The 22218-nt window shown below is 49.6% G+C and overlaps 1 protein-coding gene across 1 annotated transcript in view; it reads left to right on the top strand.

Moving 5' to 3' along the window:
• Cfap57 (cilia and flagella associated protein 57) overlaps window positions 1–22218 on the top strand; it is a 67286-nt gene that overhangs the window by 23238 nt on the left and 21830 nt on the right. Inside the window, exons 10-18 of the mRNA XM_021200043.2 lie at window positions 2303–2515; window positions 4977–5150; window positions 8364–8525; window positions 12480–12635; window positions 14042–14135; window positions 14945–15135; window positions 15788–15961; window positions 17415–17573; window positions 20145–20288. Coding sequence (XP_021055702.1) covers window positions 2303–2515; window positions 4977–5150; window positions 8364–8525; window positions 12480–12635; window positions 14042–14135; window positions 14945–15135; window positions 15788–15961; window positions 17415–17573; window positions 20145–20288 — 1467 coding nt within the window. The remainder of the gene's footprint in view (window positions 1–2302; window positions 2516–4976; window positions 5151–8363; window positions 8526–12479; window positions 12636–14041; window positions 14136–14944; window positions 15136–15787; window positions 15962–17414; window positions 17574–20144; window positions 20289–22218) is intronic.

Genomic DNA, 22218 nt, shown 5'->3' with positions numbered 1-22218 from the left:
GGAAACCCAACCAAGGTAATCCACTGTATTCACAGGCTAAATAAGACCATGCTTGGACCTCAAGTATTCCCAGGCTGAGCTCCAGCGAAATGTTACACATAGGTCCATTCACTCCTATTCTTTATTGTATTATATGTATTTCATTTATTTTTGATTAACCTTTTTGTTAGGTGTGCATTTGCGTGTGACATGAGGGTATAGATCTGACGAGACCAATTCTCTCCTTCTATCATGCTGGTCCCTGGGACCAAACTCAGGTTATCAGAGTTGACAGCAAGCACATTTACCCCCTAAGCCGTCTCACTGGGCATATATTTTATTTTCGTGGCCAAGTCAAACTTACCAGCTCTGAATTTTCTGTTCATTACACACCGTATAGTACATTGTGGTGGTTGGGTGGTTGATTGGTTGGTTGGTTTTGAGACAGGGTCTCACTATGTATCCTTGGCTAGCCTGAAACTTGCTATATGTAGACCAGGCTGGCCCCAAACTCACCGAGATCTGCCTTCCTCTATGTCTGGGGTGCTGGGATTAAAGGTGTGGGCTACTGACTGAAGGTAGCTGAAGACAAGGAATGCCAGGAGAGATGGCATGTCACCTTGGCAGCTGCTGCCCAGAATACACAGCAGTAGCTTTTCAGGGGGCACAGATACCACAAGCTCTTCTTACAGAGATAGGGGAAATTTTCTTGTATGAGCATTTCTCCATTAACTTGTGCCCTTCAAACAAATTTCTGGGGACTTTGGCGCTCATGTGCGTGCATGTTTTTTTTTTTTAAAACATTTTATTTATTTTATATATGTGAGTCATTCTTTTCAGACACATCAGAAGAGGGCATCAGATCCTATTACAGGTGGCTGTGAGGCACCACGTGGTTGCTGGGAATTGAACTTGGGACCTCTGGAAGAGCAGTCAGCGCTCTTAACTGCTGAGCCATCCCTCCAGCCCCCGTGCATGCATGTTTTACTTGTCAGTTTGGTTACTTGGTTTGAGACAGGTTCTCTGACTAGCCTGGAACTCACCTAGTAGGTTAAGCTAGGTTAGCCAGCAAGCCCCAAGGATCCGAGTGTCTCTGCCTTCCTGTTGCTGACGTCACAAGTGTGCACCATTATGCCCAGCTGGGTTTTGTTGTTTGCTTGTTGGTTGGTTGGTTGGTTGGTTGGTTGGTTGGTTTTTTAAATGTAAGTTCTGTGAGTCAAATCCAGGTCCTCATGATAACAAAGAGAGCCCTTTACCAACTGAGTTGTTCCCCCAACCCTTAAGTGGTTCTTTTGGTCATTTTCATCCACAACTCCAACTCTAGGTCCAGGGGATCAGACCCTCTTCTGATCTTTGCAGATTCTTGCAACCTCTGCCAAACCATGCGTTCACATAAGATAAATAAATCTTAAACAAATCTTGCAAATGCTCTTAGGAAGGTTTGTCAAAGACCTAAGGAGATGGCTCAGTCAGTAACACGTTTGCCACACTAGCATAAGGACCCGAGTTTGGGCCCAGAACAAATCTTACCATGATGTCTCACGTTGTAATCCTAGAACAGGGAATGCAGAAATGAGTGGATCCTTTGGGCTAGCCTAGTCTGCTCAGCGAGGTCCTGGTCAGAGAAAGACTCTGCGTCTAGCAGCAAGGTGGATTTATTTGCTCCTGAGGATCAGCACATGAGGTTGAACTCCATACACACAGAGCACATGCCACATACATGGGCATGTACAGATGTCCACACACATACAAACACAAACATTTTCAAAACACTGATAATAATCAATTAGCCACAACATTAAAAAATTAAAGCTGGGCGGTGGTGGCACACACCTTTAATCCCAGCACTTGGGAGGCAGAGACAGGTAGATTTCTGAGTTCGAGGCCAGCCTGGTCTACAGAGTGAGTTCCAGGTCAGGTAGGGCTACACAGAGAAACCCTGTCTCGACAAACCAAAAAAAAAGAAAAAAAAAGAAAAAAGAAAAAATTAATATGAGTTAGAAAAGGAAATAGGAGTACATCATTTTACAGACATCTCGGAAAACAGAATGTTAACGTGGCCAGGAAGCCACGTTTTATGCTTACAGACAGCCCCTATCAGGAGGTAGAGTGTATTAGTGTATAGTCTGCTATAGTGTATTAGACCCCCTGAGTTTGTCTCCTCCCCAAGTTAGTGTGTGTGTGTGTGTGTGTGTGTGTGTGTGTGCATTGATGTGTGTGTGTTGATGTGTGTGTGTGTGTGTGTGTGTGTGCGCGCGCGAGTGTGAGTGCGTGTGCGTGTGTGTACACTCTGCTCACCCAGGTGTGCCTGCATCCCTTGCAGATCCGTTCACTCGTGTGGAACTTAGATGACAGCAAACTGATTTCTGCTGGAACAGATGGTGCTGTGTATGAATGGAATCTGTCCACAGGGAAGAGAGAGACGGAGTGTGTGCTTAAGTCCTGTAGCTACAACGCGGTCACCATCTCCCCTGATGCCAAAGTTATCTTTGCTGTCGGATCAGACCAGACTCTCAAGGAGATTTCAGATTCTTTGGTGAGTCCATCCTCCCTCACTCTGGCTGCTCCTCAGTGCTACAGAAGACAAACTCCTGGGCTTCTGATGGGACGCATGCGTGGGAGAGGGTCCTCCTTCATGGGACAGCACCTGCTGGGTTCTCTGTTGGGTCATGTCAGTTCACTACTCTTTGATGCCCCTGAATGGATCAAACGGTGGGGCCCCTTGTCCTTTCCATCTTGATGTCTACTACTTCCCATACCCCCTACACACGGGGGGAGGGGGGATCAGCAAGCCTTGAGCCACCAAGATGGCTTGACCAGTAAAGACACATGCCACCAAGCCTCACTTGAGGTGGCCCCCAGGGTCCACATGGTGGAAGGAGGAAGCCATTTCCCACAGGTTTGTCCTCCGATATACAGACACACTCATACACACGCACACACCATTTTGCTCATGCATATACAAAATTTTAATTAAAGTGTTATTTTAAGTGAACCGGCACTCTGCTGAGATACCGCCCCGGCCATCCACCGCCCCGGCTTGCCCCGTGTTCTTTCAAAACCTCTCACCTACAGATTTTTATTTTACCACATTCTACTCCTGGACAAAGGGCAGAGAGAAGAGCTCAGCGAGGACCCTTTAGACAAATGTGGCTGATGCTCTTCTCCAGCCCAGGGACAGCTGCCGATCTCTGGCTTCTTGGGTTTTCTCGGCTTCCATCATGGACTGGCACCTTGGGTGTGGGAGAAGGCTCATGGCTACCAGAGCAGCAAATAAACCTGAGGGGTCTGTGTTAACCTGGTTAACACAGGGCATCCGTCCCTCCTCTGGATCCCAAGTGGCCTGAACCTACATTTTAGGCAACTTAGTTCCCTCAGGGCAGGGCCATGTTCCCTCTCCCTGACATCCCCACTGACTGACTCCACCCTCCACTTCACACGCACACACACACACACACACACACACACACACACACACCTTAACAAATGTGTGGCCAGGTGAGTGGGTGGGTGGGTGAGCGCAGCCGTGAGGAGAGGAGCGGATGAGGGTCCTGAGAGCATAGGTTAGATGTTAATAAACACTGGATACATTTACAATCACCATCTTGATGGCACCCTGAGGTACAGTTAAGATACCACCACTGACCACACCTAGGAGCCAAGGCAAGTTACCAGGCCTCAGTGACTCCTCTTGCATTGTCTGTCAAATGTAACTGTAACTTTCTCAGGAGGGTTGGCATGAGCAGGTGAGTTACAACAGGTAAAGGATATCACACAGGGACTTAGTTTGGGTTTTATTGCTATGAAGAGACTCCATGACCAAGGCAACTCTTATAAAAGAAAACACGTAATTGGGGCGGGCTTACAAGTCAGAGGTTTAGTTCATTATCATCATGGCAGGAGTCATGGCAGCATGCAAGTGGACAAGATGCTGGAGAGGCAGCTGAGAGTTCTACATCTGGATCCACAGGCAGCAGGGATAAAAGGTAGCGAGCTACCAGTCAGACTTGAGCTTCTGAGCACTCAAAGCCCACCACTTCCTCCAACAAAGCGACACCTACTCTAACAAGGCCACACCTCCTAATAACGCCACTTCCTATGGACCATTCAGGGCCATTTTTATTCAAACCACCACAGACAGTGTTTGCATATGGTGCCATAGGAGAATTTCCAGCCATTTCATTCATTTTGTTCCTAACACCCACAAGCAATTATTAGTCAAGAAGCCAGAGCTGAAGGGACAGTGGGGTGGGGGATGTGGGTGGGAGAGCATGAGGGCTTGAGTTGTGATCTGAGAACCTAGATGTGGCTACATGTACCTGTAACCCCAAGGCTGGGCAGATGGGGGCAGGATAGAGAGAAAAGGACCATGGGGCCTTGCTGGCCATCTGTACAGCTCCAGGATCAAAGGAATAAGACAGAGATTGATGGAATAGGGTGCCTGATGTCCTGCTGGCCTCCGTGTATTCACACTGGTGTAAGTACACATACGCACAAACCTGTAAGACTTGGGAACTCTAGATGGGCAGTGGTTGCACACACCTTTAATCCCAGCACTTGGGAGGCAGAGGTAGGCGGGTCTCTGTGAGACAAGCCTGGTCGACCAAGTAAGTTCCGGACTACCTAAAGCTACACAGTGTCTCAAACATAAATAAATGAATGAATAAGTAAATGGAAATGGAAACTGGGAACTCTGAAATGGGCTCAGTGATGGGAGAGCCTACATAGCATGTGTGAGGCCTGAGTTTAATTCTCAGCAGCACAGTGGTGATGAGTAGGAAGGGAGGAGGGAAAGGGGAGGAGGGGGAGGAAGGGGAGGAGGAGGAGGAAGAGGAGGAACCAACATGTATTTAGTTTGGGCCTTTCACATGTTGGCTACTATACCAAATACTATAAGGAACAGAAAAAACTGAATAGAATTCTACCTCAAAGATGTCGCTGGGTCACTGGAGATACAGATCAGCCCCTCCCACTGAACAGACATGCCTGTGTTCCAGATCCTCCGAGAGATACCAGCGTTTGACGTCATCTACACGGCCATCACCATCTCACATTCTGGGCGCATGATATTCGTGGGCACTTCCGTGGGGACTATCCGTGCCATGAAGTACCCACTGCCTTTGCAGAAAGAATACAATGAGTACCAGGCTCATGGTGGCCCTGTCACGAAGGTGAGCTGTGCTTCCCCACCAGGTCCCAGCCTGGGCTCTGCCTCACAAGCCTGCCTACCCCAGCAGCTTCTGTGTTGGTTGTTTCTTTTCATTCATTCTCTGTTTGCCTGTCTGTCACCCAGTCACTGGGCACCTGCTGGCTAGTCATACCCATGATGAAATTCCTGGGAATTTACCCTAGGAAGTAACCAGAGTCACACCTAATGATCATTTGTCACAAAATGACACCTTGGATGGGTCTGTAGATGTCCCAGCTATGTCACCATCAGAATTCCCAGCTGCAGTGAAGTCTACCTACTAATGACCCTCAGATGCCCACTGTTCCCAGACAAAGAGAAGTCACACCCCAAGAGACTAGACCCAATCTGTCTTGGTCAGGGTTCCCATCACCATGAAGAGACACCATGACCAAGGCAACTCTTATAAAGACAAACATTGAATGGGAGCTGGCTTACAGGTTTAAGGGTTCAGTCCATTATCATCATTAGTGGAAGCATGGCAGCATACAGGCAGACATGGTGCTGGAGGAGCTGAGAGTTCTACATCTTGATCCAAAGGCAGCCAAGAGGAGGATTCTATACTGGGCGGAGTTTGATCATATATATAAGTCCACCTCCACAGTGACACACTTCCTCCAACAAAGCCAAAACTTCTAATGGTGGCAGTTCCTATGAGCTAAACGTTCAAACCACACACAACCTCTCCCTGAGAATATGGGTATAAAGACTACTCCTAGGAATAATAACATAGGCATGCCCTTGCAAATAGTCCTTCTCCCTCTTCCTGTGATGTCTATGTCTAGTGGCTAAACAGTTCAAGTCATAATGGGAGAAAGGAAAAGTGCTAACTTAAGAAAGCAGCCTGTGTCCAGAGGCAGATGTGTGGATAAGGAAGCATGTTCCGTGCATACAATGGAGCAATAGTCTTGAAAAGGAAGGGAATTCTGCCCTGTGCTACCACATGGATGGGCTTTAAGAACACTGTACTGAATAAAACTAACCATTCCCAAACAAGCAACACGGTGCCCTTTGCCCTCACCAGATGCTTAACAGTGAAAATGGGCTCAGAGGTTAGGGTCCCTCTGTGAGACAGACTTTGTAGTCCTTTCCAGGGCTGCTTCAGTTTTTATGAACCATAAAATTTATAAAATATGGTCATTGGCTTCCCAGCCTAGAGCCAGTATGGACAGGGATCTGGCGTCTGCAGGATCCCCACTGCTCAGTGGCACCTTTTCCAATGTGAATTTATTCCTAGGACATTAGTTCTGGTCCCCAGAACTTCGTCCACTTCTGAGGCCTTTGGGTCCTTTCCACACTCCACCATAGCCCACTGTCAAAGATTTGAGTGTGTGGAACAGCGGATTAAGATCATGTCCACCTGTGACTCACCTAAACTGACCAATAGAACCTTAATTCACATTTTTAAAAGAAGATCCTTAAGACTAGTCAAAAATGATAGAAGATGGTAGTCATTCTATTCTCTTCTGGATGGAGCAAAGAAAAGGAGTTGTTGTCCACTTTGTGCAGTCTTTGTTTTGCAAGACAAAGAAATAAGGCTAGATGGAGGTGATGGCCTCAGAGCTTCACAGGTGTGCCAATCACAAACTGTATACAAGAAGTGGTTACAACAGTAAATTTTATAGTTTGTATTTTGCCGTAACAAGAAGTGAATGAAAAGCATTCTCTAGCATGAAGAACAGATATCAGTAAGTCAGAGCCAAAGGAAAAGCAAAAGCTATTGGGGGGGGGGGTTACACAGACCCCTGAAAAACAGACCCTGAGGAAATGTATGTCTCCTTTATTTAAGATGGGATGACATGAAAAAAATTTAATTATGTCTTGAGTTCTATATTGGCTTACTGTCTTAGTTATTGCTGTGATAAAATGCCACAACCAAGGCAACGTATAAACAGAAGTGTTTAATTTGGTTTAACCTGACTGTTTTAGAGGGTCAGAGTCCAAGACAGCAGAGTGAAGGGACAGCTGAGACTCACACATTGGTCCACAAGCACAAGGCAGTAAGTGAACACTGGGAATTGCATGAGCCTTCCTCAGAACCAGCTCCCAGTGGCCACACCTCCTCCAGCAAAGCCACACCTCCTAATCCTCCCCAAACAGTTCCACCAGCTGGAGACCAAGTGTCCTATGGGCCATTCTCATTCAAAGCATCACACTTACCTGTAGGTCACTGTACTCATTAGAAAAGGATTTCTCATTATGATGCATTTCTCTACTGAACCTAGACATTGAAAGTAAAGTGCCACAAAATAGTCCTATCTTCCCTCCAGATCGTTAAAATTTTAACGTTATTGTTAGAATTTTTCTATATGATTGAGTGTACCTCAAATGTATGCATCTTAAGAACTGGAGAAATGGCTCAGCGGCAAAGAGCATTGCTGCTGCTCTTGGAGAGTCCAGGTGAACAGCTGACATAGCTCCCCTCTTGCTGACCTCCACCCTTCCTTGCTGGGTGTCTTCCTGAGCCTGAGCTCACCCTCAGTCTTAGGAGTTGACAAGCACAGCAGGAAATTGGGAGTTAAAAGAAATGAGGATCAGTCTCCAGGGAGTCAGGAAGCCAGCTCAGCCTTCGAAGACTCTTGTAGGCAGCAGCAGCGCCAGAAACCCAAAGCCCCAGAAAATAAGATCATTAAAATCAAATTCACTGAAGCAACATAATGATGCGCTCTGCTCCCGAACTCAATTAGGGCCCATCACAGACAATAAGGGACAAATTCCAGGTGGGGAGAGACAAAAGCATCGTGAAGTCACAACAATAGATCCATGGTTACACATGAGTACTTTTATTCCATTAGTATAGTGAGAACCACACTGAAGCAGGGACCTGCATGGCATGCAGAGGCAAGAAGAGCACAGGCCCAATTAATTCTCCCTGTCTCCATGTGGTGGCACCAGGAAATCATCCCTGAGTATGTGGTGGGTGCCAGAAGAGCTTCGCACTTCCTTCTGTTCTTTGCTTTTGAAACTAGCTGGAGATTTTTCTCTCCCCCAAACACTGACTCCCTCGTACTGGAACAAGGACATTTGTTGCTGCACCAGGGTGCTTCTGTCTGAGTCTCCTGGTAGAGAGCACACAAGCCCATAGACACAGTGACATGTGCAGGGTGGCATGGACAGAGACCTGTCCAGTAGCCAGCCCCGCCCTGGCTATGCACGGCCGCAGAAAGCTTCTCCTCCATGCTCCTTGCCTCCGCAGATGCTGCTCACCTTTGATGATCAGTTCCTGCTGACAGTTGGTGAGGATAGCTGCCTGTTCACCTGGAAGGTCTTTGATAAGGATGGCCGGGGAATCAAACGAGAGAGGGAGGTGGGCTTTGCTGAAGAGGTGCTCGTGACTAAGACAGACATGGAAGAGAAGGTAAGGACTGTGGAGAATGAGGAGGAACGCAGAATTCCTTAGCAGACTGCATTCAGAGGGCTCAGGATCTGAGGTCCTTGGAAGGTCTGGCTATCCCCATCCCTGGTACAGACTACCACAGCTCCCTTCACAACTCCATTCATACCAGCAAGCTGTCCTGCTTGCTGCTACCTGACGGCCTCCACCCTCACACTGCCTGTCTCTCTACCCCATGTTCATCCTGTGCGCCAGCCCTGTGGTCCCACATTCCTACAGTGTAAGAGCAGGAACCAGGGCTAGGAACTTTAAAGATAAGCAGTACATATTCATAAGATTAAACTGGCAAACCGCATGCCCAGGTCATGTCTGTGAAGTGTAATGATCTCCAGTATGAGTGGACCTTCATTTTCAAATATGTGATTGGGGTGGGATGGGGAATAAGGAGATGGCTCCGTCAGGCAAGCATGAAGACCTGAGTTTGGATCCCAGCACTCGGCTGGGTGCAAAGGTCTGTGTACGTAACCCCAGTGCTAGGAGTAGAAGAGGCCAGAGGACCCTGGAGCTCACTGGCAAGACAACCTGACTGAGCTGATGAGCCTCAGGTCCAACAAGAGGCCTTGTCTCAGAAAACAAACTCTAGAGCAACTGATGAAGGCACCCAGCATCAATCTCTGGACCACACAGCTACACACACACACACACACACACACNCACACACACACACACACACACACACACACACGCACACACACACGCACACTCACACGTGCACGCGCGCGCACACACACACATGCAACATCAGCACTCACATTTGTAAGTGTGTGCACACAATTGGGCACAGTAGCTCACATCTGTAATCCCAGCACACAGGTGGCCAAGACAGAAGGACCATGAGTCTGAGGACAGCATGGGCTACCGAGTAAAACCTTGTTTCAGGATAAGAAAGAAGGAAAGGAAGGGAAGGAAAAGAGTGTGTACCATGCAGCAGGCACACTACCAGTGATATAATATCTCTCCTTGAAACCTCCGAATGCCTCTGTGGAAAAGACACTGTTGCTCTCCCCCATGGCTCAAGGGTTATTGATCAACCTCAGTCAAAGAGTCTTCGTGCTGGAAACCCACTGAGCTGGTAAATACTGAACCATCATTAGATTCCAGATTGAATCTGGAGACGGCTCTTGGTCACTATTCCAGGAGAACCTCTCCTATTCATACAGCAAGTTCAACACAGTAAATATTTTGCTGAAATCTGAGTGCGTAGCCCTGGGCAGGCACAGCTCATGACTGAATGTCTGGCTCTCAGAGAATCCCAGAGCTACACAGTCACTGCCACTTGGGATGAGAGTCTGTGTAGCTGAGCAAGCCTCCTGCAGTCGGCTAGGCTCCCAGCGTGAATGTTTGGAGAAGTCAGACTCCTATGATCAGGAAGCTCACAGTCAGTCGTGGGAGGGGAGACAATAAAACTGCCAGAACTGCATGCAAAGGCACAGCAGGATGGAGGGGCCTGGTGTTCCTTGGACAGCCCTTCCAGAGAGCCCTGGAACATTCTCTGTGAAAGGCAAAGGAAGAGGAGGGAGGAGCCTCCCTGTGGCAAACATGTTTGCTCTCCCCTGTTTTCTTCTTGTTCTTCCCAGAGGGTAAACTCAAGGTCTGACAGTGTCTCCACTGTCTCTGACCCCTGACCCCTGACCACAGCCAGGCCTGACAGCACTGCTGCTACCACAGTGGAAATATTTTGTGTGTGTGTGTGTGTGTGTGTGTGTGTGTGTGTGTGTGTGTGTGTGTGTAGTCAGTGTGTATGTGTCCCACTTCCTGAGCCTCCCTCCTCTCCCACAACCATCGGGATGATTCTCTGCAAACCCCTCCCCAGCTCCCACTCTGCCTCCTCTCTCTACCTCCCTTGGGTAACACTCCACATTCTCCCCACTTCCAGCTCCCCGTCTTTTTATACTCTGATATTCCATATAACTATCTCTCGGCCAAGAGCTTACTCGCTCACTCGGTCATTTGGATATACAAGTCCTCGTGCTGGCAACAGACGCATCTTCCATATGCCTGACAGGCCACCAACGCTGGAGCTTCAGAGATAAAAGGGTCCCTGCCTGTAGTCTAGGAGGAGAGCCAGGGAGAAGCAGACAGGGATGCAAGCTGCGGTGGTGTTACAAGAGAGCACTGCCGTGGGAACACAGGAGGACCCCACCCCAGGCCAGGCTGTATGGGAGAAAGCAAGCCCCGCGCAGCACTACCTAGACAATCGGCCTTCCATGTCCAGCCGGCAGTGTGTGTGGGGTAAAGGCGTGGTCCTCCAAGAAGATGGGCCTAGCGTCAAGATTGCTATCATGGAAAGATACTCTGCAGCAACGTAGTGACGGAATACAGAAGGCCAATGAACAAGCACCTTGAATGTCCCACATCCAAAACTGGACCACTTGCAATAATAAATATCTCCCTGGTCCAGCACAGGCTGTGGGACCGCATCTTCACCTGCAGAACACCTAGCAGTACCAACAGTGCTGTTGCATCTGTGAGAGGCTCTGCAGACCATGCAGTGAAGCCAGACAAATAAACTCCAGCCCAGGAAGAGCCAGTCACCCGGGGAGTCTTCCACCGCCCTCTCATCACCACAGAGCCAGTGGGGCACCACATTTTCCAGAATCTCTTTCTATATTCTCTCCATTCCTCCATGTTCCCCTCCCCCACCTCACCTCCAGCCCCTCCCACCTCTCACCTGAACTCCGTAGTCACCTCCCTGCTAACTTCCTCACCTCTAACCTGCTGCCCATCATCATCAGGAAGTCCTCATCCCGCCAAAGCCAGCCTCAGGAGGTTAGAGGAGACTCTTCAGTGTTGCATCCACACCACCTCCACGTCTTGTAACACTTGAGTGGTTTCCAAGCTTACACCCCTCTACCTCTGCTTCCAACTGTCACCAAACCACACGGCGACCCCCAGTGGGTATCCTTCCTCTCAGTCCATCCCAGGTGCCAGTTAGGAGTACAGAAACAAATGGAACACGTTCCCGTTGTCACAGAGGTATGGGAAACGGGGTGCTTGCAATGTAATCAGGGTGAGCAGAAGAAACCATCTGAGTCCTTTCCCACTCTTCAGGAAAGGAGGGCAACTCATATGACAGGGATTTCAGAAAACCGTGGTGGTGATGGGAAAGACAGACGCTAGACTTTAGAGCCAAGCACAAGCACAGGAATAAAGGACATGATGGCACAGTAACCCATGTCACTGGACACTCAATTGCAGTTATGTGTTGGTTTGGCTGCCTCAATAGGCTATGCATTTCATGGGGACAGGTATCTTCCATCCCCATGGGTGTGTGGCCCAATACAGAACTCTAGAGGTTGGGGCCCGGGGTTTGATTCCCAGTACCAAACAGAGAGAAAGGAGTTGCCTTTTGAGTACCTACTATGTTTTAGCTGTGTACCTGCTGTGTTGGAGAGCAAAACCAGTAAAGACATCACCTGTGGGGAGCTTAAATTCTAGCGAAAGGAAAAGACAACAGAATAAAAAATAATAAGCAAATCATGTAATAGCTACCAAGTGCCGGTATCTGAAGAAATAATTTTTAAAAATAGAGCATAAGATGAGGTTAAGAAGTCAAGAGTTCCATGCTAAGAATGGGAAGGGGAAAGTAGTAGGGATTGACTAGAGGGTCCCAGTAGGCCTCACCAGGCAGGTGACATCTATGCCAATGTGGGAGAGACATGAGAGCTACTGGCACACAGTAGGGCCATTGAGCACGAATTGGAAAGATAAAGGACATGTCACCTGTACATCTTGTAGGGGAAATGGTGACAAGTCCTAGCTGATAGTGCATTTGAAGTAACATAAGGCAGTGGGTCCCAGGTCAGGATCACAGGGTTGGTCATGTATCCCAGCTCCCGATACCGCGAGAGCTCCTGATTCCGCATCCTGATTCCACATCCTGATTCCGCATCCTGATTCCGCATCCTTCTCCCAAAGGCTCAGATTATGCTGGAGCTGAAGACTCGTGTAGAAGAACTGAAGATGGAGAATGAATATCAGCTCCGGCTGAAGGACATGAACTACACGGAGAAGATCAAGGAACTGACAGACAAGTTCATCCAGGAGATGGAGTCCTTAAAGACAAAGAACCAGGTGTGTTTCGGGAGCCTAAGCATGCAGCGTCAGCAACAAGCAGCTTCCATGTTGCTGAGTATGGGCCAGCTGCATGATCTAAGGGCATCCGAACTGTTGAGCTGTTAAGCCCTGCTGCTGGGGGAGAGCATGGCGGGTGACTAAGTGGGTCAGGCAGAAGAGAAAGCTTTCCATAGTGAAGGGTTCTGCCGGGTACTTTTGTAATCTCCAGATTCTCTACAGTGAGTATTTATTTTGAAACCAGCAATAACTCACTTTCAGGAGATGAAATAACAAGAATGCTAGAGAAGGGACTAGCAGGAGCTGACTTCTAGACTGTCCAAAATAAAACCTGGCTCGGCAGTGTGTAGTCAGGCGTGGCCCAGGCGTGTAGTTAGGCGTGGCCCGGGGATTTAAAAGCCCGTCTTTATGCTATACAAAACCTGCCCGGCCTGTTCATCCACAACCCCTCTCCTACCTTTTGGCTCGATGGGTGTCTGTAATGGTAACTTCTCTTCATGGGTCTGTTGGGTTGAAAAGCTCTGTGGTGGCGCACGCCTTTAATCCCAGCACTCGGGAGGCAGAGGCAGGCGGATTTCTGAGTTCGAGGCCAGCCTGGTCTACAGAGTAAGTTCCAGGACAGCCAGGGCTACACAGAGAAACCCTGTCTCAAAAAAACCAAAAAAGAAAAGCTCTTGGCTGCTAAACGTATCCGTGGATTTACTTACAATTCACTCAGCCAGGCGCCCAGTGTTAGTCTGATGCTGCTTGCACGAGCCAGGCCTCAGAGCAGCACCCTCAGCCTGCCAGGAGCTGGTTGGCTCGGGTAAATACTTACCTATGAGCAAACATACTGAAGACAGCATGCGCCAGCAGCAGCCAGTGGGGCTCTTGTTGGATTTGGTTGGTTGGTTTGGTTTGGGTTGGTTTGGTTTGGTTTGGTTTGGTTTCAGTTTTTTGAGATGGGGTTTCTCCGTGTAGCCCTGGCTGGCCTGGAATTTATTGTATAGACCAGGATGGCCTCAAACTCACAAGAGATCTGCCTACCTTTGACTCCTGAGTGATGGGATAAAGGTGTGCACCACCACACTTGGCCATCAGCAGTACATGATTGGAAGGAATTCCCGATTTTTTTTTTCTTCTCAAAATCTACTTGATCTGTGTGCCAAACCCAAACTCTTTGCTGACAAATCTTTTTTTTTTTTTAACCACGTGTATGTAAAGAACAAAAGTGTAGAACTTTCAGAGCTAAATACGACGTAGATGAAAGGTAGCCATGTGGTCATGACTCCACAGAACAGGGTCTGGTGCAAAGTAAGGGCTTGAGAAAATTTTATGAATGACGGTGTCGCCAGTAAAAGTAGCTCTTGTCCTATTGGTGCCTTGGCAAATGTGTGGAAGTGAGAAACGGTGAATCTCTGTTTCAGGTGTTAAAAACAGAGAAAGAAAAACAGGACATCAATCACCGAGAACGCTTAGACGAGCTCATAGACAAACAGACCCGGGAGCTGCAAGACCTGGGTGAGTCCACAAGGGGGAGCCACATGGCTAAGGGCAGTTAGCCAGGGCTGGCATAGGCAGTTTAGGGATAAACATCTGAAAGATGCCCCTCCTTCGACCTACCCCCACCCCACAGACACAGCAGAAGTCAGGGGGTGTGGCTCTGTTGATGAATACACTACTTTATTGGAAGTCACCATGGTTTTCCTTCCTGTATATTTGCCCATTCCTCAAAATACACACACAGCACCTCTTTTTTTTTTTTTAAGAGTTTATTTATTTTGTGTATGTGAGCATACCGCTGCTGTCCTCAGACACACCGGAAGATCCGAAGAGGGCACCAGATTATATTATAGATGGCTCTGAGCAACCATGTGGTTGCTGGGAATTGAACTCAGGACCTCTGGAAGAACAATCAGCTCTCTTAACCACTGAGCCATTTCTCCAGCCCCCCACAATACCTCTTACATCCCAGTAGGAGATTCAGGTTTGGAGCCTGACAGATGGCTGGGTCCCAGTCTCAGTACTTCCTTGCTGCATCTTCCATGGTATCCCCTGGTCTTACCAAGGCTCAGTTTGATCATCTATAAAATGGAGATACAAAAATGGTATTGCATACTCTGGATATTTCCCAGGCCCTGAACCTTCCAATGCCTCCTCCAGCATCTTCGTAAACGTGATTCCTCTGTCCAGAGTTGGGTGCAGGGAGCTTAGCCGCTTGGGGAGATGTAAGCTGAGGCGGTCATTTTAGTTAGGCAGGCCTTGAACCTTGGCTCTGGAGGTGAGGGCTCCAGCGGCCCTGGAGGCTGCCACTGCCTGCCTCTCCCCAGAATGTTGTAACAACCAGAAGCTGCTCCTTGAATATGAGAAGTACCAGGAGCTGCAGCTCAAGTCCCAGAGGATGCAGGAGGAGTATGAAAAGCAGCTCCGGGATAATGATGAGACAAAGAGCCAAGCACTGGAGGAGCTGACCGAGTTCTACGAGGCCAAACTCCAGGAGAAAACTGGCCTTCTAGAGGAGGTAATGCCAGGGGTCTACGCTTCTTTCTCCCTGTCTGTGAGAAAGGGCAGCACGGATGGCTTGGGGGTGGGATAATTAGAGCTTCTCAATTGGTCAGCCATCTGCCTCCTCCCACCCACCCCCAGCTACTGTGTGCAGCAGGCACTGTGCTCTGGAAGTTGAGTATGGGCACAGGAGACAAGGTTTCTACCCTCAAGGTACTCTCATCTCAGGGAAGAGATAACCAAATAATTTTATAAATATAATTACAGTGAGCCAAGCTCTCTAAAGATGTGTCTGGGCCGGGTGGTGGCGCACGCCTTTAATCCCAGCCCCTGGGAGCCAAAGGCAGGCAGATCTCAGAGTTTGAGATCAGCCTGGACCACAGAGGTCCTGGACAGCCAAAGTTGTACCGAGAAACCCTGTCCCAGAAGAACAGAGATAAAGCAGGCCGTGCAGGGTATGGGGTTGTTGATTAGAGGAAGGGAAGGTGGAAGGAAGACCCTGGGGCCTGACCTGGACAGACAGGAGACAGGACGGGGCCTTGGCTTCCATTTCTGCGATTTTCACGAGAAAGGCTTCTGTGTTCCTGTCCTCCCAGGCCCTCAGCACAGCTGCCTCAGGGCCCCTTCCCTCAGCACGCTTTCTCTCTCCCCTCCCCACTCTGAGCCAGGCACAGGAAGATGTCCGACAGCAGCTTCGGGAATTCGAGGAAACCAAGAAGCAGATTGAGGAAGACGAAGACAGAGAGATCCAAGACATCAAAACCAAATACGAGAGGAAGCTTCGGGACGAAAAGGAGTCCAACCTTCGGCTCAAGGGAGAAACGGGGATCATGAGGAAGAAGGTGTGGGCTGCCCCACAGGAACCCAGGGGTGGGCCCTGGACGCATCCCAGAGGAGGCTGGGGGCAAGGGGCAAGTGGACAGACAGCCATGGGCGACCACACAGAGGTCCCACCTCCAGGACCCCAGGCTGGCTTAGATCTCACTGAGATACCCATTCTGCCCTCAAACTCGTGATCCTCCTGCCTCATTCTCCCAGGCGCTAGGATTACAGGAGTGTACCACCACGCCTGACCCTTTCCTTCCTTCTCATGGGCTTCCCGTGCACAGAAAGATGCTCTGAGCTTTCCTTTTCGGACAAGTAGGATCTGCTGGAAATGGCAGTGGTGCGAGGATGAGATGGGCAGCAGCTCAGCCTGGAGATGCCTCGGCTCAGGGCGTTCCCACCCAAAGACCCCTCCTCAGAAGAGTGGTGGGAAGTGTAAGACACTCTACTCTGACTGCAAGATGAGGCAGCTGTTTAGTTCACTGATGCTGAGAGAGGAAGGGACGCCATTCACAGATCCCCGTAGAGCTGCCTCATTTCCTCTAAAATGGTTAGCCACAGAGAAGCTAAGTTCAAAGCAACCCCATTAGGAATCAAAGCTTCCTGTTAGAAATCGCCCTGTTTGGTGACTCCTGGAACAACCAGGCTCTCCCTCCTTGGACGTGGCTACCATGGCTCATCAGATAGAGTGAATCGCTGCGACCTTGACCCACTCCAGGACCAGTATGGTCTTGGAAGAACCCAGGTCCATCTAGAGAGCAGGAAACAGCCTAGTTCTTAACCTATGGGTCACGACCCCAAAGGGGTCGCATATCACATATCCTGCATATCCATATTTATATTACAATTCATAACAGTAGCAAAATTATAGTTAAAGTAGCAACAAAACAATTTCATGGTTGAGGGTCACCACAACATGAGGAACCGTATTAAAGAGTCACAGCATTAGGAAGGTGAGAACGTTTAGTAGACTGGACATTATTACAGGGGATAGTCCATCACTCACTTGACCTGGAGAAATACTGAACTGGAACAAACAATATAAGCATGATAGCCTGTCCCTTCAGTAGGTCTTAGGAGCTAAGGCAGGAGGGTCGTGAGTTCAAGGCCAGTCTGGCTACATAAAAAGAGCCTGCCTCCTTACAGTAAGAGGGAAAGTAGTTGTGAAGAAGGGAGGTGTGTGTCAGAACTGGGGCGGAGGTAAGAGATGGGGGGGAGGGGCAGTGGCCATGGTACATTGTATGCAAGTATGAAATTTTCAAGTATGGGGGGAAGTATTCGTCAATTTACACAAAGGTTGTCCCTGAGGAAAACAAGATAACAACGCCCACTCCCCCAATGCCCATGGATGCTGAGTGATGGGGCTTCTTCATTCCTGGAGGAGGGCCGGCTGCATCCTCAGTTGGGGTGGGGAGATAGGGATCAGCCCCAGAGGCGCTCACGGGTGCCGTGTGCTGGCTGCCTTCTCAGTTCAGCAGCCTGCAGAAGGAGATCGAAGAGCGCACCAACGACATCGAGCTCCTCAAGTCGGAGCAGATGAAGCTGCAGGGCATCATCAGGTCCCTGGAGAAGGACATCCAAGGGCTCAAGAGAGAGATCCAGGAGAGGGACGAGACCATTCAAGACAAGGTGAGAGCTACCCACTGCCCTTCCCAGCCACTGCCCAGAGGGACCCAGAGCTGGAAGGGTTCCGGCTTCTCCGAGAGCGTGTACCTGACTCGATGGAGGAAGAACCCGCTCCGAAGTTGCCCACTGTGCACTTGGCAGGGAGCTCAGGAGTGCTAACACAGCACTCTGAGTTCCACCAACAACCCGGGGTTGCGTCCCAGGAGGCTGAGTTTACTGCCCAACGTCTCACAGTCTGTAGGGGACAGACTTCAGATAAGAACCTAGGTCTGCTGCCCCCCACTGAGCCAGGCATCCTAGGATGGCCCACTTTATGGGCTGAGGGTAATTCACCTGCCACACTGCCCACATGGTATTGCCAGTCAGTAGGGGACTCCTATAGCGTTGGTCCTGTAACTACTGGGTGGCCCCGGGAGGTGGGAATGCCTTTGTGCAGAATACTCAGCTGATGGGCACACCACCTCAACATCCAGGAGGATTGCTATCCTCCTGAGCAAACTCAGACTCCATCCCACATCTCCATCCACTGCATCTTTTGCCTCATGGGGCAGAATTCTCCTGTGGCCACACAGGGGCGTCAGCATTACTTAGGTGGGTTCTGGCACAGGCCCCTCTGCTGACCAGATGTTGTGCATCAGGTAATTTCTCAAAGCTGTCCTGTTCTTTGTCAGCTACTGCCTGCATGATGTTTCTGCACAGGAAGTCTTGTATACGGAGATGGGGCAGGGCTCTCTTCAGATTCTCAAAGAAGAAACTGACAAGAAAGAGACCAACCATTCCTAACGCAGAGAATCGCAACCCCCTCTTAGTCTAGCGGCTTTCCCGCTTCCCACCCTGGCCCACAGCAGCAAGTGTACTTAGGTCATTGTCCTAGTTAGGGTTTCTATTGCTGCGAGGAAGCCCCATGACCAAAAGTAAGTTGAGAAGGAAAGAGTTTATTTTGCTTACACTTCCACAGTGTAGCCTATCATTGAAGGAAGACAGGTCAGGAACTCAAACAGGGGAGGAACCTGGAGGCAGGAGCTGATGCAGAGGCCATGGAGGGGTGCTGCTTACTGGCTTGCTCCTCATGGCTTGCTCAGCCTGCCTTCTTATAGAACCCAAGACCACCAGCCCAGGGATGGTACCACTCACAATGGGCTGAACCTTATCAATCACTAATTAAGAAAATGCCCTACAGGCTTGCCTACAGCCTCACCTCATGGGGGCATTTTCTTAATTGCAGTTCCTTCCTCTCAGATGACGTTAGCTTGTGTCAAGTTGACATAAAACTAGCCAGCACCATTATTCCTCCACTGAAACTCCTCCAGTAGCCCCCATGGCCCACAGCAGAGGTCAGCAAACTCCCGACCTCTGGGATGACCTCTGAGTTCCTCCCCTCCGTCTCCAGTCTCATTTCTGACTTCCCTGGGAACCAGCACATCACCCTAAACCAGGTTGCTCTTCTCTGCTGCAGCAGTACAAACCTCTGCGGTGCCTGTGCCTCACCCCCACCCCCTGCCTAACACATCACATTCTGGGCTTGCATTTACTTGTGTGTCTGCCCCACCAGTCAGTGGTTCCACCCTAAGGATGGGGGACCTCTGTCAATTCTCAGAACTGTGACAGGAAAATGTCACCCAGTCCAGACTTGCTTGATAGACCCCTGCTCCACTTCCACCAGATTGCCCGGTGGTCCAAACAAACAGCTGTGTTGCTATCCTCTTCTTCTTCTTTTTTTTTTTTTTTTAAAGATTTTATTTTTATTTATTTTATGTATGAGCGCACTGAAAACAGTGACAGTATCTGGTGAGAAGGGAGTATTTGATCCCATTACAGATGGTTGTGAGCCACCATGTGGTTGCTGGGATTTGAACTCAGGACCTCCTGAAGATCAGTCAGTGCTCTTAACCGCTAAGCCATCTCTCCAGCCTGTTGCTATCCTCTTAGGGTCAGGAATGGCACAGGATCCAACAAGAGGGCTGGCCTCTGACCCTGTCGAGAAAACTCAGCTGGGAAAAACCGGGGGTGCCTCCAAAAGCTAGAGGGCCCACAGTGGCTGTGTCTCCCACGTGCCGAGCTCCATCCCCAAGGCAGGGATGGTAAGGAAACCAAGCCCATCTGAGTCTTTCAGCCACAGAGCCCTAAGCATGCTCTCTGTCTGAGAGGGCTCAGAGTGTGCAAACCATTCACAGCGCAGCTAGCCCACACCACAGAAAGTATCCCAGAGCCGTCAGGCAGGCAGCTGCCTGTCTGTTTGACCTAGCCTTGGCAGCCGCACATCATCCTGCCCACTTCTTTCTCTGGGTTTCCAGCGAGTCATGAATCCGATGAGATACGAGTGAGGAGAACTGATTCTGCTTGCTGACAGAGATGCACCAAGGCCATGAGGCAGAAGAACTACAGTGTGGGATGAAAGACACTGTCTTTCACAACCTACACAAAGAGGGAGTGAGTTCCTGTGAAGTCCTTGCCGAAGTCTGTGACCTCGCCCATCTGCGGTGTCACGACTGTGTGTTTTCAAACCTAAAGGAGTTCCACATGCCAGGAGGGCCTTGTGACATCACTCACTTCCCTTTCTCTTCTCACTTCCAGGAGAAGCGAATTTATGATCTGAAGAAGAAGAACCAAGAGCTAGAGAAATTCAAGTTTGTCCTGGACTACAAAATAAAGGAGCTGAAGAAGCAAATAGAACCGAGGGAGAATGAGATCAAAGTGATGAAAGAGCAGATCCAGGAGGTGAGGGAGGGCCGTGGCTCACACCCTGCCCATCGGAACCTCTGTCCCCTCTAACCTGTCCCTCACTGAGTCCAGGGCAATGAGAGAGAATGCCTCACACAGCCAAGGCATCTGAGGCTTCCAGCTCCCCAAAGCAAGTTAGATGGGGATTTAGCTTGTTGGTCGGGCTTGTGTGGGGATCGAGAGTGGGGGGTCTTATTGCAGTGGCAAACGAGAGATGCACGCGTTGAAGATTTGGCCACCAGGGGGCGGTATGTACCCAGCCAAAAGGTACTCTTGCGTCCAAGGGCGGAGCACTGCTTCTCAAGGGGGGGGGGGGGGGATGTTGCTGAGAGCCCAGGCCAGGGTCTGGTGTTTGGACTTCTGACAGGGAATCTGAAGTCTTCCGTGGCTCTTAAGCGCAAGAGTGGAACCATTAAGAATATGTTCTGGGGAACAGACAGGACAGAGAGGAGAGATTAGAAGTCAGGCTGGCTGGATGATAAGGATTCCTAGAATCCAGCAGTCCAGATGTGTGCCTGTTAGCCCCAGGCTCCTGCACACTTTCTTAGTGACATCCTGTTCATCTGTCAGCCTCCCACTGGGTACAGGACACCTAGGACTTGGGGACCTTGATGACCTAAAACGGAATTGTTGACATTTTCCACCAGGTTCACTCTGGATTTTCTCCCCTCCCCTTCTATCTTTTGTTTCTCAGTCGAATGCACATGTAAAAATCTTTCCTAATTCAACCTTTGACTCAACTCCCAGGTCCGAAAGCATCACCAACACCAAGCCAGTCAAGACTTTAAACCCAATGCCATTGCCCTCCATAAGCCTCCACCATAGCTTCTTTAGAAAGAAAAACACTGATTTGTACTTATTTTACATAGGGGGTAGGGTGCATTTGCTACAGCATCTCATGTGGAGGGCCCAAAACAATGTGCAAGAGTCCGTTTTCTCCATACACCGTATGGGTTCCCAAATCGGAACTCCAGTCCTTAGGGCTAGTGAGCACCTTTGCCTGCCAAGCCATCTCACCAACCCTATCTACCATCTCTTGTCTGGACCTGACTCAGGCCACGGCCTGGCCTCCACATAGAGTGAACTCCTCAGTGGTGTCCCGTCCTACTAGAGTAAAACCCAAAGGCTCCCTGCATCTCTCTCTGCAGCCAGAGGCCCCCTGCATCTCTCTCTGCAGCCAGAGGCCCCCTGCATCTCTCCTCTCTGCAGCCTCCTCTCTTGCCTTCCTCCCCTGCTCCGGAACAAGCTTGCTGACAGCTCAGAAAAGCCTGGCTTCTCCCATTTTAGGATCTCTGCAGTAGGGTCCCCTCGGCTGGAAGACTGTTCCCTGGATCGTCATAGGATCAGTTTTTCATCTTCCCTGTGTCAGCTTAGATATCACCTCTTCCAAGACACCTACCCTGACCCCATGTACAAAGCAGGACCCCACTCTCCCTTCCTTTTTCTCAAGGTGTTGGTGCTGAACAAGTATGGCAGGTGTCAGTATCTTTACCTGTCTAGATGCCCACAGGCTACCGTGGCGCTGGTATGCTCGGCAATGCCTTTGCTCCAAGAGGCTCAGTGAAGAGATCAAGCAGAAATCAGCCTGGGGGTGGGATCTAGAGGGGATAGTATTGATTTTCCCCCATGGCGTCAGTGCGGGGTTCTCTGTGTCCCCAGCTGACCACAGAGCTGCCTTCCTGGGACCTCCCACCGTATGCTGGTGATCTCAGGGCCAAGGAATAGCAACTGTCTTTGACCTTTTAGTAGCAAACTATCTCAGCCTGGGAAATTTTAAAGAACAAAAATCTTTCTCAGTGTCCCAGAGGCTGAAAGTCCAGGATCAGGGCAGCAGAAGATTGGAGGTGGCATGTGTGTATGTGTGTGTGTGTGTGTGTGTGTGTGTGTGTGTCTGTGTGTCTCTGTGTCTGTGTGTGTGTGTGTCTGT

The sequence above is a fragment of the Mus pahari genome, chromosome 6 (assembly GCF_900095145.1).
Source record: "Mus pahari chromosome 6, PAHARI_EIJ_v1.1, whole genome shotgun sequence".
Lineage (NCBI taxonomy): Eukaryota > Metazoa > Chordata > Mammalia > Rodentia > Muridae > Mus > Mus pahari.
This window is presented reverse-complemented; position numbering and strand designations above follow the sequence as displayed.